The sequence below is a fragment of the Acomys minous genome (genome assembly GCF_964271855.1).
Source record: "Acomys minous genome assembly, chromosome: 7".
NCBI classification, from domain to species: Eukaryota; Metazoa; Chordata; class Mammalia; order Rodentia; family Muridae; genus Acomys; species Acomys minous.
The window spans coordinates 123,345,845-123,359,711 of NC_140488.1; the positions used below are offsets into that span (position 1 = coordinate 123,345,845).

The 13,867-nt window shown below is 41.4% G+C and overlaps 1 protein-coding gene across 3 annotated transcripts in view; it reads right to left on the minus strand.

Moving 5' to 3' along the window:
* Nucleotides 1-13,867, minus strand: part of MBTPS2 (membrane bound transcription factor peptidase, site 2) — a 50,891-nt gene that overhangs the window by 5,398 nt on the left and 31,626 nt on the right. For 2 of the 3 annotated variants that reach the window (XM_084791128.1, XM_084791130.1), the window contains 5 exons: nt 12,085-12,203; nt 7,433-7,613; nt 4,786-4,880; nt 3,945-4,140; nt 2,638-2,713 (listed from right to left, as the gene is read on the minus strand). In XM_084791128.1, coding sequence (XP_084647254.1) covers nt 2,638-2,713; nt 3,945-4,140; nt 4,786-4,880; nt 7,433-7,613; nt 12,085-12,203 — 667 coding nt within the window. The remainder of the gene's footprint in view (nt 1-2,637; nt 2,714-3,944; nt 4,141-4,785; nt 4,881-7,432; nt 7,614-12,084; nt 12,204-13,867) is intronic. The other variant, XM_084791129.1, reaches the window with a different exon arrangement.

Consider the following 13,867-nt stretch of genomic DNA (forward strand, 5'->3'; position numbering starts at 1 on the left):
ATCCCCCTGCCTCTGCTTCCAAGTGCTAGGATTAAAGACATGTCCTTTGTTGTATTTTACTATAATCTAGAAGGTTATCAAAAAGTCTTTCTCTAACAAAGTCACAGTCTCCAAGGTACAACCTTGATTACACATATTGTTTAGTAACTGATTATTTGTTTTGCTGTAAACAGGGGAAACACTGAGATTTAAAGTGACAAAATACAGAAGTCTTGCAATTCAATTCTAAATAGTAAGCCAAAATTTGTATTTGAAAGTAATTTATATTTGAAAATAATGTTAAAGATCACAGAATATTTTTGGTTTTTGGTTTTGTTTTTTCGAGACAGGGTCTCTCTGTGTAGCCTTGGCTATCCTGGACTCACTTTGTAGACCAGGCTAGCCTCGAACTTACAGCGACCCGCCTGCCTCTGCCTTCCGAGTGCTAGGATTAAAGGCATACACCACCACGCCCGGCCGAAGTTTTGTCTTTTAATTTGCTTTTTTCCCCCTGAGACAAGGTTTCTCTGTGTAGCCTTGGCTGCCCTAAACTCCTTTGTAGACCAGGCAGGCTGGCCTCAAATGCATCCTGCGCCTGCCTCTGCCTCCTGAGTGCGAACATAAAAGGCCACCACGCCCATCTCTTTTTGTTGTTGTTGTTGTTTTTCCGATACAGGGTCTCTTTGTGTTAGCCTTGGCTGTCCTGGACTCACGGACTCGCTGTCCTGGACTCGCTTTGTATCCGAGGCTGGCCTTGAACTCACAGCGATCTGCCTGCTTCTGCCTCCCTATCCTTAGTTCTGGGATTAAAGGCATATGCCACCTCGCCTAGCATTAGACCACAGAAATTTTGTCTTTTTTTTTTCTTTGTTCCTTTTTTGGTTTTTCGAGACAGGGTTTCTCTGTGTAGCCTTGGCTGTCCTGGACTCACTTTGTACACCAGGTTAGCCTCAAACTTACAGCGACCCCTCTGCCTCTGCCGCCCGAGTGCTAGGATTAAAGGCGTTCGCCACTCGCCCAGCCAATGTTTTGTCTTTTAATTTGCTTTTTTTTTCTCCAGAGACAGGGTCTCTCTGTGTAGCCTTGGCTGTCCTGGACTCACTTTGTAGACCAGGCTGGCCTCAAACTTACAATGATCTGCCTGCTTCTGCCTCCCGAGTGCTAGGATTGAAGGCATGTGCCACCACGCCCGGCCAAAGTTTTGTCTTTTAATTTGCTTTTTTCCCCCTGAGACAGGGTTTCTCTATGTAGCCTTGGCTGCCCTAAACTCCTTTGTAGACCAGGCAGGCTGGCCTCAAATGCATCCTGCGCCTGCCTCTGCCTCCTGAGTGCTAGGATTAAAGGCCACCACGACCATCTCTTTTTGTTGTTATTTTTTTTTCCGATACAGGGTCTCTTTGTGTTAGCCTTGGCTGTCCTGGACTCATGGACTCGCTGTCCTGGAGTCGCTTTGTAGCCAAGGCTGGCCTCGAACTCACAGCGATCTGCCTGCTTCTGCCTCCCTATCCCTAGTTCTGGGATTAAAGGCGTGAGTTACCAGGCCTCAGGCCCTGCTCTTTAGTTTAAGATTTTTTTATTTACAGTGTTTTGTCTACATGTACACCTACAGGCCACAAGAAAGCACCAGATCACACTATAGATGGTTGTGAGCCACCATGTGGTTGCTGGGGATTGAACTCAGGACCTCTGGAAGGGCAATCAGTGCTCTTAACCTCTGAGCCATCTCTCCAGTTCCCTCACGAATGGTTAACTTGCTATTTTAGTAATGGAAATTGATTTGCTCTTCTTAGGTAGTCCTCCCTCGGAACAGTGGCGTGGGTTTCCACAACTAAGACTTATCCTTCAGTTGGGTAGAATTTATTAATCAGCTTAAGTCAGGCAGAATTCATCACCTAATGAGTAGCTGAAGCTTCAGCCTTTATAAATATCTTGTAAGTTAATCTCTTAAATTATATTATAGGTTCTTTGCTTTCTGCACCTTTCTTTTTTATAGGCTTGTTTACATATTTCCATTATATTTCCTGTAAAACAATATGCTTTTGTAGGGCTAGAGAGATGGCTCAGTAGAGCACTGCCAGCTCTTGCAAAGGACCTGGGTTCAAGTTGCAGTACCCACATGGTAGCTCACAATAATTACGCAGCTCATTTCTGATGCTCTTTTCTGGTCTCTGTGGGCACTGCCTGCTCATGACGCACAGACATACCTGAGGTGCACTGGTAGAAGAGCGACCTCTGGAATTCTGAAAAAAAAAAACAAAAAAAACAAAAACCAAAACAACAAAAAAAAAACCCACCTCAAGCTGGTAGAGCAATGGAAATAATTTTTGGAGCAAGGAAGCTCCTGTGAAGGTAGCCTACCATGTCTGTTATGTTTCACAGAGCTTCTGGGGGAGCCAAGCCACTGTGGTGCCCACTGCTCTTCCCACAAGACCATCCTTTCTGTATCTTAACCTCTTTCTATAGCTGATGGACTTTTCTTCACTGACCTTCCCCTCATTATGTAAGACCTGCTCTCTTTCATCTTTAAGGTCTCTTTTTTTTCTGTTGTAAGCAATTAAATGATAAGGCCTCCTTATGCAATGCTCTACTCAGGGTAAAGAGGATGAAGCCACAAACAGCACATTTTTAAAGCATTTTTTTTCAAACCAGAAAGGATACTTAACGAATGTCTCCACAATCACTGGCAGATCTATGCTTAGAAAGTTGAAACGTGGGATAAAACTTGTGATGCTCACTAAAAATGAAAAAGAAGAATAAATATTATTCATAGCAGATATACAGCAATATTTTAAATTTACCATACCATCAAAAATGACACTCATCTATTAAAATGGCTGAGCAAATATTTCCTATATATACCTCATATATACCTTGCTTACACATACACACAGTAATCAGGACCAGGCCTTTAATTTCACTACTAAGGAAGCCGAGGATCTCTGTGAGTCATTCTTATATTTTCAAAGAGATGTATTCTAAAAAGTATTAATGCTAGTTGTTGTTGTTGTTGTTGTTTGAGACAGGGTTTCTCTGTGTAGCCTCACTTTGTCCTAGACTCACTTTGTAGACCAGGCTGGCCTCAAACTCACAGAGATCCCCCTGCCTTTGTCTCCCAAGTGCTGGGATTATAGGTGTGCGTGACCACACCCGGTGTGCCATGCACTTTCATGTATTCTGGTAATGACAAGAGCATGCAGTTCTTGTCATTGGTTTGGAAAGGTGGGATCCATTTCATACACTCTCAGAAAACATCTGAGAGATTCTCTATCTGGCAGGCAAAAATTATAGGGAAGAAAAAAAAAAGTATCAATTTTTCCCTAGGCTGATTTGCTTTCTTCTACTTTAATTCCACTTAATGATTAAGAACATATTAGCAAAACTTTGATAAGGGACTAAATTTATAATAAATGGTATCAATGCAAAAATTTGTGTTGCATTTTTGCATCTGAGAATATATATGACCCTAACATTTTTTCTTTGGTTTTTCGAGATGGGGTTTCTCTGTGTAGTCTTGACTGTCCTGGACTCGCTTTGTAGACCAGGCTGGCCTCGAACTCACAGCTATCTACCTACCTCTGCCTCCCAAGTGCTGAGATTAAAGGCATGCGCCACCACTGCCCGGCTGATCCTTATAATTTTTTAAGAGTTTATCCCAAAGCCAAGTGGTGGTGGCACATGCCTGTGATCCCAGCACTTGGGAGGCAGAGGCAGAGGCAGAGGCAGAGGCAGAGGCAGAGGCAGAGGCAGAGGCAGAGGCAGAGGTAGGAGGATCTCTGTGAGTTTGGGGCCAGCCTGGTCTACAGATTGAGTCCAGGATAGTCAAACTACACGGGGAAACTCTGTCTAGAAAAAAAAAAAAAAACCAAAAACCAAAAAAAACCCCACAACCAAAACCAAAACAATAAAACCAACCAACCAAACAAACAAAAAACCCAAAACAAAGAGTTTATCCCAGTAATACCCACCTGTGTAATGAAGATGCAGTGGGTGCCCTACATATAGCATATCAATTTGTGGTGGATGTTTCACTTTTATTAATCGAGTATGAGTTTCCAAAGATGGTACTATACAGAAGCTTGAACTTGAGCTGCTTCTGCAATCTTTATTGCTTCTACAAACTTGAGTAGCTTCAACTGCTTTCCGGGCAGGTAGACACGTATGCTAAAAATAGAAAGTTAGTCAATGTTAAAAATTATTTATTAACAAGAAACATTTATGTTGTATTTCTTCATGTTTTTTTGTCACCCAGAAGATTAGGAATGACTTTGATATGAATATAAAAGGAATGTTATTAATGCATACCTACTATACATTAAATTTCAACATTCCTTTCCTGTTGAACAGCACATTAAACCACTATTCTTAGATAAAATGTGACATCTGAAACAGAGATTTTACTTAAATCATACAAAGTATATAAAGGCAGAAGGTATTATAGCTTTGTTTTAACTTTTTTTCCCCCCCAAAACAGGGTCTCTCTGTTTTAACCTTGGCTGACCTGGACTCGCTTTTTAGACCAGGTTGGCTTTGAACTCACAGAGATCTGCCTGCCTCTGCCTACCGAGTGCTTTTTATTCGGTTTTTCAAGACAGGGGTTTTATTTGTACTTTTGGCTGTCCTGGACTTGCTTTGTAGACCAGGCTGGCCTCAAGCTCACAGAGATTCGCTTGCTTCTGCCTCCCAACTGCTGGGATTAAAGGTGTGCACCACCATGTAACTTTCTTTCTTTTTTCTTTTTCTTTTTTTGGTTGTTTTAGCTTTATCTAATTATATTAGACAAGTAAAAGTGCCTTGGGAACAACTTACCAAACGTTTATTAAAATTATTTCTGTAGGAAAAGCACACATCTGTAAGGCTGTGATTGTTACAGCATTCAGTAGAACCATCAAGTCGTTTGTATGCTAAAGAGAAACACAGTACTTAGATTCGATTAAATAGAAGTATATTTGTAATAAAAATTCTGCTTTTTAAAGACAAAAACAGTAAGTATAATGATAGATAAACCGTTAACCAACTTGTCGGCGCCGCACCATCCAGTGGAAATAAGACACCAACAACCAGACTTCTCGAGATCTTTACTCAGGATTAAGCTCAGTGGGAATGGCCCCGAAGAAAGGAAGGGCCAAGCTTATGTACAACTCAAGGGCCAATCAGCTCATGCCAGGTGCCACCTCCTCATAAGTCTGCGTCAGAGCAGGACTGCTCGTCATCAGATCACTAGTTACCCTTGCACAGCCTTTTGCCATATAAGGACTTGTTTATTTTCGAGAGCGCTCGCAGTCGGGATGGCGGAAGGCGGAAGCCTGCGCCATGTTAAGGCGCGGCACCTCGCAGCTCTCCACAGTTCCCCCTTTTGTGTTTTGTAGAAGCAGGATGCAACGAGTGTCTTCCAAATAAGGACTTACTTACCTCCACCGAGGCAGCTCTGGCTGCATGCCAGGCGTCATCTTGGGGCGAGGTCCACAAAGGGTTCTGTGGCTCTCCACACCAACTGATAGTACAGTGTCTAGCTTGACAGCTACTGGTTATAGTTTGATTTTATAATACTAAAAAGGTACCCAATTTGAAAGAATAAGGTACTCTCAGGGGCTTGACATTAGTATAGCTCAGTTGCTGAAGTGTTTATGTAGTACATATGGAACTGTGGACTTGATCTCTGGCATCCTATAAGCCAGGCAAAGTGGCACACACGTATGTTTAGAGGTTTGACTTGATTCATGATTTTAGTCAGCACATTTTCAAGCTCATCTTCTAGTAAATATTGACTTCAAAACCAACAGGAGATCCTGCCCCCCCCCCAAAAAAAAAAGAAAAAAGAAAAAAGAAAACAACAACAACAACAACAAACAAAAGGAAAACAAAAAAGCAGCCATACTTATTCCAGGTTAGTTTTCCTTATAAACTGAGCCACCCATAAAGCTAAAGCTAGAGTGAGTGTTAAGTCCTGTGATAATAATTCCAGGTTCTTTCTAAAGTATAGTGAAGAAGGGCCTATCTACTTTTGAAAAGTAACTTTCGGGAGTAAGAGACTCTGACAAACGTTTCAACCTTAAAGAATCAGATGGGTCACTAAAAATAATTAATATTAGTGAATAAGACTAAAAGAAAAATTAATATTGGTGAACAAGAGAATACCAGACACCTGACTTCTCCCAGTCATACAAAACAAAGTTCCATGCAGTACCTGTGAAATATTTTGAAGGAGTTTGGGAAGGAGGGAAGAAGGGAGAAGAGAAAGAGAGTGTGTGTGGGGGAGCAGAAGCTGTAGCAGGAGAGCTGGAGATGAGGAGCTTGCCACTGAAGACAGACTGATGGACCAGAAGCTGCCCAAGAGTCATCAGACAGGCAAGTGCTTGGCTTTTATGTGTTTTGTTTGTTGTTGTTGTTGTTTTTGCTTTTTCAAGACAGGGTTCCTCTGTGTAGCCCTGGCTGTCCTGGACTTACTTTGTAGACCAGGCTGACCTTGAATTCACACAGATCCATCTGCCTCTACCTCCCACCGAGTGGTGGGATTAAAAAAGTGTACACTACCACAACCAGCTTTTATGTGGTATCATTAGAACAGCTCAGAATCTGCCCAACATAATGCCTACCGCTTAAGAATATATCATAGTCTCTCTGTGTCAATTATTGCAGAACTAGCTGGGTAAAGAAAACTGCTGCTGAAGCTGGGTGTGGTGGCGCATGCCTTTAATCCCAGCAATTGGGAGGCAGAGGCAGGTAGATTGCTGTGAGTTCGAGGCCAGTCTGGTCTACAAAGCAAGTCCAGGGCTGCCAAGGCTACACAGAGAAACCCTATCTTGAAAAAACAAAACAAAAACAAACAATCCCACTGCTGAGTTTAATGCCCAGCAGCACAAATCCTTTAGCCAGTTATTTACCCAAATAATGACATAGGGAGACTATGATTTATTTTTATGATGTATTATGTCTTGAGCATAATACTGAGCAATTATTACTCCATCCTAAACCTCCAAACTAGTCTAGCTCTCCCACAGCCAAAATTCCCATCATAGTTCCATTTTTTTTATCCTCACCTGGCTCTAGTTCTCCTCTCTTGATGCTTCCTGCACCTCTCCTTGTGGCTCAACCCCCATTTTCTTTCTCTTTCTCCCGGCCTCGCTAGACCAGAATGTCCCACCCTTTTCTCTCTATTGTTTAGTATTGGCTGGTCAGTATTTTATTAGCAAGGTAGAGAACAAATGATAAGCATATTTACATAAACTTGAGACAGGAGACTTAGAATAAAGATAATAATGCCATATCTGGATTGAAGCCAGACAGTGGGATAGAGAGACCAGTATTTGAATAATACAAAGGTATACTATATACAGTGCACAATAACATTATGCCAACATTTCCCGCTTTAAGTCTAATAAAATGTTTTTTTTTCTTTCAATAATAAACTTCACACAACTTGAAGGATTGTGTTATGTCAAGAAAATGCACACACCTCTTACTGGGAAGCTCAATTGTTGTAATGTTGATGCACTTATGCAGTAGCCAATTTGGGGTTCATATGCAATGGTGTCTAAACATTCATTCCAATCTTGCACGTTAGTAACAGGGCAATCCTGTAGATGAGTGACAAGGTCTCCCACAAAAAGGCCTCTGGGTCCAATGGCAGGTGAGTCCTTGGGAAGAAGGAAAATCAAATCAAACAATGTATAATAGCAAGCTATAATCGATCTAAACTAGCCCTAGTAATAGACACTGCACTAATTAAAAGTAGAACACTTGGGTTTTTTGTTTGTTTCTTTTCTGTCTTTTTTTTTTGAGACAAGATTTCTCTGTATAGCCTTGGCTGTCCTAGACTCGCTTTGTAGACCAGGCTGGCCTCAAATTCACAGTGAATCGCCTGCCTCTGCCTCCCGAGTGCTAGGAGTAAAGGCCTACACTACCATGCCTGGCAAAAGTAGAATACTTTTTAAATACTTTATTAGTTCTTTGAGAATTTCATACACTGTCTTTTGAACTTAGTTACTCCTTGCCCAACTCCCTACAACTACTCTCTCCATTCTCCCATTCCTTTCCATCCAACTTGGACTTTTCTTCAAAGCAGAATATTCTGGATAATGCACAAAATCACTGACCTCTAAACACAAAACATTGCATTCCCCAGTTTGCTATAATGAAGTTTTAATTTTTTTTTTGGTTTTTTTGAGACAGGGTTTCTCTGTGTAGACTGGGTTGGACTTGAATTCAGTGATCTGGCTGCCTCTGCCTCCTGAGTGCTAGGATTAAAGGAGTGAGACACCACACCTTGCTGATATTGAACTTTTTTTTCTAGACAGGGTCTTTCTGTGTTAGCCTTGGCCGTCCTGGACTTACTTTGTAGACCAGGCTGGCCTCGAACTCATAGCAATTAGCCTGCCTCTGCCTCCCAAGCGCGAGGATTAAAGGCAGATAATGAACTTTCAACACCTTAAAAAACAAACAAACAAAAACAAAAAAAACCTATTTGTTGATTTTTTGGGGGGGGGTGTTTCAAGACAGGGTTTCTCTGTGTAGCCTTGGCTGTCCTAGACTCACTTTGTAGACCAGGCTGACCTTGAACTCACAGCGATTAGCCTGCCTCTGCCTCCTGAGTGCTGGGATTAAAGGCAGATGATGAACTTTTAACAAGTTAAAATAAACAAAAAAAACCCCATATATATATATATATATATATATATATATATATATATATATATACACATATTTTTTTTTTTGGTTTGGTTTTGAGACAAGGTTTCTCTGTGTAGCCTTGGCTATCCTGGGCTCATTTTGTAGACCAAGCTAGCCTCGAACTCACAGTAATCCACCTGCCTCTGCCTCCCGACTGCTGGGATTATAGGAGTACGTCACCATGCCTGGCTGTATTTGCTGATTATTAACATTAAAATAACAAAGCAGTAGGATATACAACACAGGGTTAATATGCGCCTGGTCCTGAATTTGATCCCCAGGAGCACAAAAAGATGAAAATCCACAAACACTATGATGGGCTAGAGAGATGTCTCAGTGGTTAAGAGCACACTGGCTGCTCTTCCAGAGGATCCAGTTTCCATTACCAGTAACCATGCAGTGGCTCATGACAGCCATTAAATCAAGTTCCAGAGAATCCAATGCACTGTTCTGGCCTCCATGGTTGCTAGGCACCCAAGCCGTACACAGACACACATACTAGCAAAACACCCATCCATGAACATTAAATGAAGTTTAAAAGTAAAACAAGGGAAGTTTAAAAGTAAAGCAAGGGGTTGGAGAGATGGCTATTCTTCTAGAGGTCCTGAGTTCAATTCCCAGCAACCACATGGTGGCTCACAACCATCCACAATGAGACCTGGTGCCCTCTTCTGGTCTGTAGGCACACATGTGGGCACAATACTGTACAAATAATAATACATCTTTTAAAAAGTAAAACAAACAAACCCAAACTTTTAAACATAAGAACAAGAATTTACTGCACTTGGGAGGCAGAGGCAGGTGGATCGCTGTGAGTTTGAGCCCAGCCTGGTCTACAAAGCAAGTCCAGGGCTGCCAAGGCTACACAGAGAAACCCTAGCTTGAAAAAAAAAAAGAATTAAAAAACCCTCTAGAACCACTCTCCAGTGGATGGCCCCAAAGCCAGAAGTATCTGGATGGACAGCATAAATTGGAGCCCAAGGGTTAGCAAATTAAAGGGAAAAAGGAGAACATGAACTTAAGGGGACTCAAGGGAAGGGAGGTAGGAGTACATCTGGGAGGAGTTAAAGGGAGGAATAAATGTGATCAAAATACATTATATAAACTTCTCAAAGAACAATATATTTAGGCCGGGTGTGGTGGTGCAAGCCTTTAATGCCAGCACTCGCGAGGCAGAGGCAGGAAGATCACTGTGAGTTCAAGCCCAGCGTGGTCTACAAAGTGAGTCTAGGACAGGCAAGGCTACACAGAGAAACCCTGTCTTGAAAAAACAGAAAAAAGAATAATATATTTAAAGTAAAAAAAATAACAGAACAAGTGTGTGCCTAATGAATACAAACCAATGCTGTCATTCTAAAAATAAATAAGTAAGCTGGGTGTGGTGGCACACACCTGTGATGTCAGCACTAGGGAAGCAGAGGCAGGTGGACCTCTAATGAGTGTGAAGATAGCCATGGTTACATGGCCAGATCCTGTCTCAAAATAAATAAATTAAAAAAAATGATCTGTGCAAGCCTTCATGAGAAAACCAAAACAACCCAAAATGCATAGAAACAGAAGCTGAGTAGGCAGCTGTGCAAGCATGAGGACCTGAGTTGGGATCTCCGGGAATCCCACCATACACACACACACACACACACACACACACACACGCACACACATACACACGCACACACATACACACGCACATGCACACACGCACACACACATACACAGACATAGTGGCTTATACCTGTAATCTTTTCTGGTATAATATAGTTTATTTGGGGAAGGGAAGGTGAGAGGAGTTAGGGCCTCTCGCAGAGGGGTAAAGGCAGTTTATTGGACCTGTAGACAGGCAGACAGACAGATGAGACAGAGCCCTGAGGGCAGAGAACGACAGAGGGAGACCAAAAGTGACAGACAGAAAGACTATATTGTAATCTTAGTACTGAGGAGGCTGAGGCAATAAGATCCCTGGTGCTTGCTTGCTAATTAGCATAGAGAAATTGATGGGCTTCAGGTTCAATGAGAGATCCTGTCTCAAAAATTAAGGAGGAGGGCTAGAGAGATGGCTTAGTGTTTTAGAGCACTGTCTGTTCTTCCTGGAAATCCAGGGTTTTATTCCCAGTACTCATATACTGGCTCTCAACCATCTGTAAGCCCAGTTCCAGGGAATCCAAAGGCCTTTTCTGCACATATATATATATATATATATGTGCATGCATATATATGCATATATATATATATGCAAAACATCCATACATAAATATTACAATTTGTAAAAATAATTTTATGTGGGGGTGCACAGGTATGGCAGCATATACCTTTAATCCCAAAAGCCAGGCGTGATGGTGAATGCCTTTAATCCCAGCACTTAGGAAGCAGAGGCAGGCCGATCTCTCAGTTCGATGCCAGCCTGGTCTACAAAGTGAGTTTCAGGTCAGCCAAGGCTACCCAGAGAAACCCTTTCCCAGGAAAAAAAAAAACAGCCAAAAAATGCCTTTAATCCTAGCACTGAGGAGCAGAGACAGGAGGATCTCTATGTGTTTAGTTTCAGGACATCTAGGGATACATAGACTGTTTCAATAAACAAATAGGTAAATAGATATTAGCAGAGAGCATTGAGGAAAACACGTGATGTCAACCTCTGGCTTCCACATGCATCAACACACATTTGCATCTGCACACACACACACACACACACACACATGAACATGGACTACAAATACACATAAAATACTTGCTAATTAAAAATCAAGAGAGATAGCTTAGCAGTTAAGTTCCCAGCACCTATGTCAGATGACCACAGGCAGCTCTAATTCCATCTTCAGGGGATCCTGGACCCTTTGACTTTGCGGGCACTGTAGCACTTCCAGAGGACCCAAATTTAGTTTCCAGCATCCATATCAGGCAGCTCACAATCACCTCTAACTCCAGCTTCAGGGGATCAAACACCCTCTTCTAGAGGGCCTTTGCTGGTACCCACATTATGTGTGGCATATATAAACATTAAATACATTTTTCATAAATTTAAGAGAAACATTTATATCTTTAGTGGACAAAACCAAAAGATAGCTCTTTATATAAATACAACACCAAATATACACAGGCAATTTTCCCTTTGAAAATTGATAACATAATAGTAGATATCAAAATACAGAATTGGCAATAAATTAAAATTTCTACAAAATGTTTTAGCTGTGTAGCCTAGATTTAATCACTCTTACTTCTGAATAGTGCTGAAAATCAGAAATGTAAAAATAAACAGTACATTTAAACAATGAATTTTATCAATAAACCGCATATGAAAAAACCTCTTTGGCTCAGAACAAAAACCAAAAAACCCGATTTTCATCACATAAAAAAAAAAAAAACACTATATTTGTATTTGAAAGGATTTTAAGTGTTACAGTAGAAAATCTGGTAAAAGAACACCCTAGGTGATTCCTTCTTTACCTCTGCAACTTCGGTGATTAGTACCCCAACTCCAGTGTAGTAAAACGGCAAGAGGATTACTGGGAGGAGAACAAGAGCTAAAATACCAAGAAGAGCAAGGACAAAATTATGCCATATACCTGAAAGGAGAGAGAACAAAAGTAAGTTCAACAGTGACAAGAATAATGCAGTTTGCTGGACTTCATAACACATGGGCATCCTGAGAAGACCATAAGTAGACCAGGATTTGTGAGGCAGAGAGATCGACTTATTGCTGTAGCAGACACATGCTTACTAAAAGTCTGCTTTTTTTCAGATACTAAAATCTAAAATGTATATAATACTATAATTATGAAGGCTATGTGATTATGGTTTAATATAAACAAAATCAACACCTAAATATATATATATATATATATTGATTTAAACGTTCTCATGTTCTTTGATAGAAACCTCAAGTAAATACAAATGGAAGTAAGGGTGAAATTAGAAACCAAAATTCTTTCTTATTTTTTTTTAGTTTTTTTGAGACAGGGTTTCTCTGGGTATCTCGGCTGTCCTGGACTCGCTTTGTAGACCAGGCTGGCCTCGATCTACCTCTGCCTCCCAAGTGTGGATTACAGGCATGTGCCACCACACCCAGCTAGAAAGCAAAATTCTTTTTTTTTTTCCTTCTGAGACACGGTTTCTCCATTTAGCCTTGCTGTCCTGTACTTGCTGTGTAGACCAGGCTGGCCCCAAACTCAAAGCTATCCGCCTGCGTCGTCACCCACCCGGCGAAAGCAAAATTCTTAAGGCTGGGTAAAACACTTGCTGTGCAAGCATACGAACTCTAATAGAGGCCCCTAGAATCTGCATAAAGCCACGCAAGCACTGGGAGTGCGTACAAATTCAGCACTGGAGGTGAAGGCAGGCATTTCCTGGAGCTCACTGACTAGCCGTTCTAAAACCGCGAGCTTAGGTTCAGTGAAAGACATTGACTCAGCAAAGGGAAAAAAAAAAGAAAACAACGATATTGACCTCTCTGGCCGCCACAAGTGCACGATAGGGTGAGTGCACCCGTTCAGACACTGCGTACACCACAGACACACAGACACTTAAACTTTTTTGAATTTCCGTGTAGCATCCCGTAAAAGTGACTCTGAAAAAGACACTGCTTTAATTTTTTTGTTTGCTCGTTTGTTTGCTCGTTTTCGAGACAGGGTTTCTCTATGTTATCTTGGCGTCCTGGACTCGGTTTGTAGACCAGGCTGGCCTCGAACTCAGAGATCCACCTGCCTCTGCCTCCCGCTGGGACAAAAGGCATTCGCCACCATGCCCAGCAGATACTGCCTTACTTTTAATAATTAAATCATATGGAGAGTAACATTATCAGGATAATTGGTGCCTTATATCATAAAACACACAAAGAACAACCCATGAAGAAAGTGGGCTTTTTGCATGTATGTGTATATGCCCATACATGTACGTGTGTGTATGAGTGTGGAGGTCTCACGTTAGCATCAGTTATTTTCTTCAGACATTCTGCACCGTTCCCCCTTTTATTTTTTAAGATAGGGCCTCTTGCTGGAGCTCAAGGCTTTTTCTGTGGGTGGTGAAGGTCTAAATGTACATTTTCATGTTTGTGGAACGAACACTTCACAAACTAAGCCCACTTCCCAACTCCAGGTTTACAAGTTACAAGGTATGCAGTCAGATGCAGCAATCTTTTAAAACCCAGTTATATTAATTATATTTAATAATGAGTGCCATAGACATTTCCATACACGTACATAACATATTTTGAACAAATTTAGCAAACACT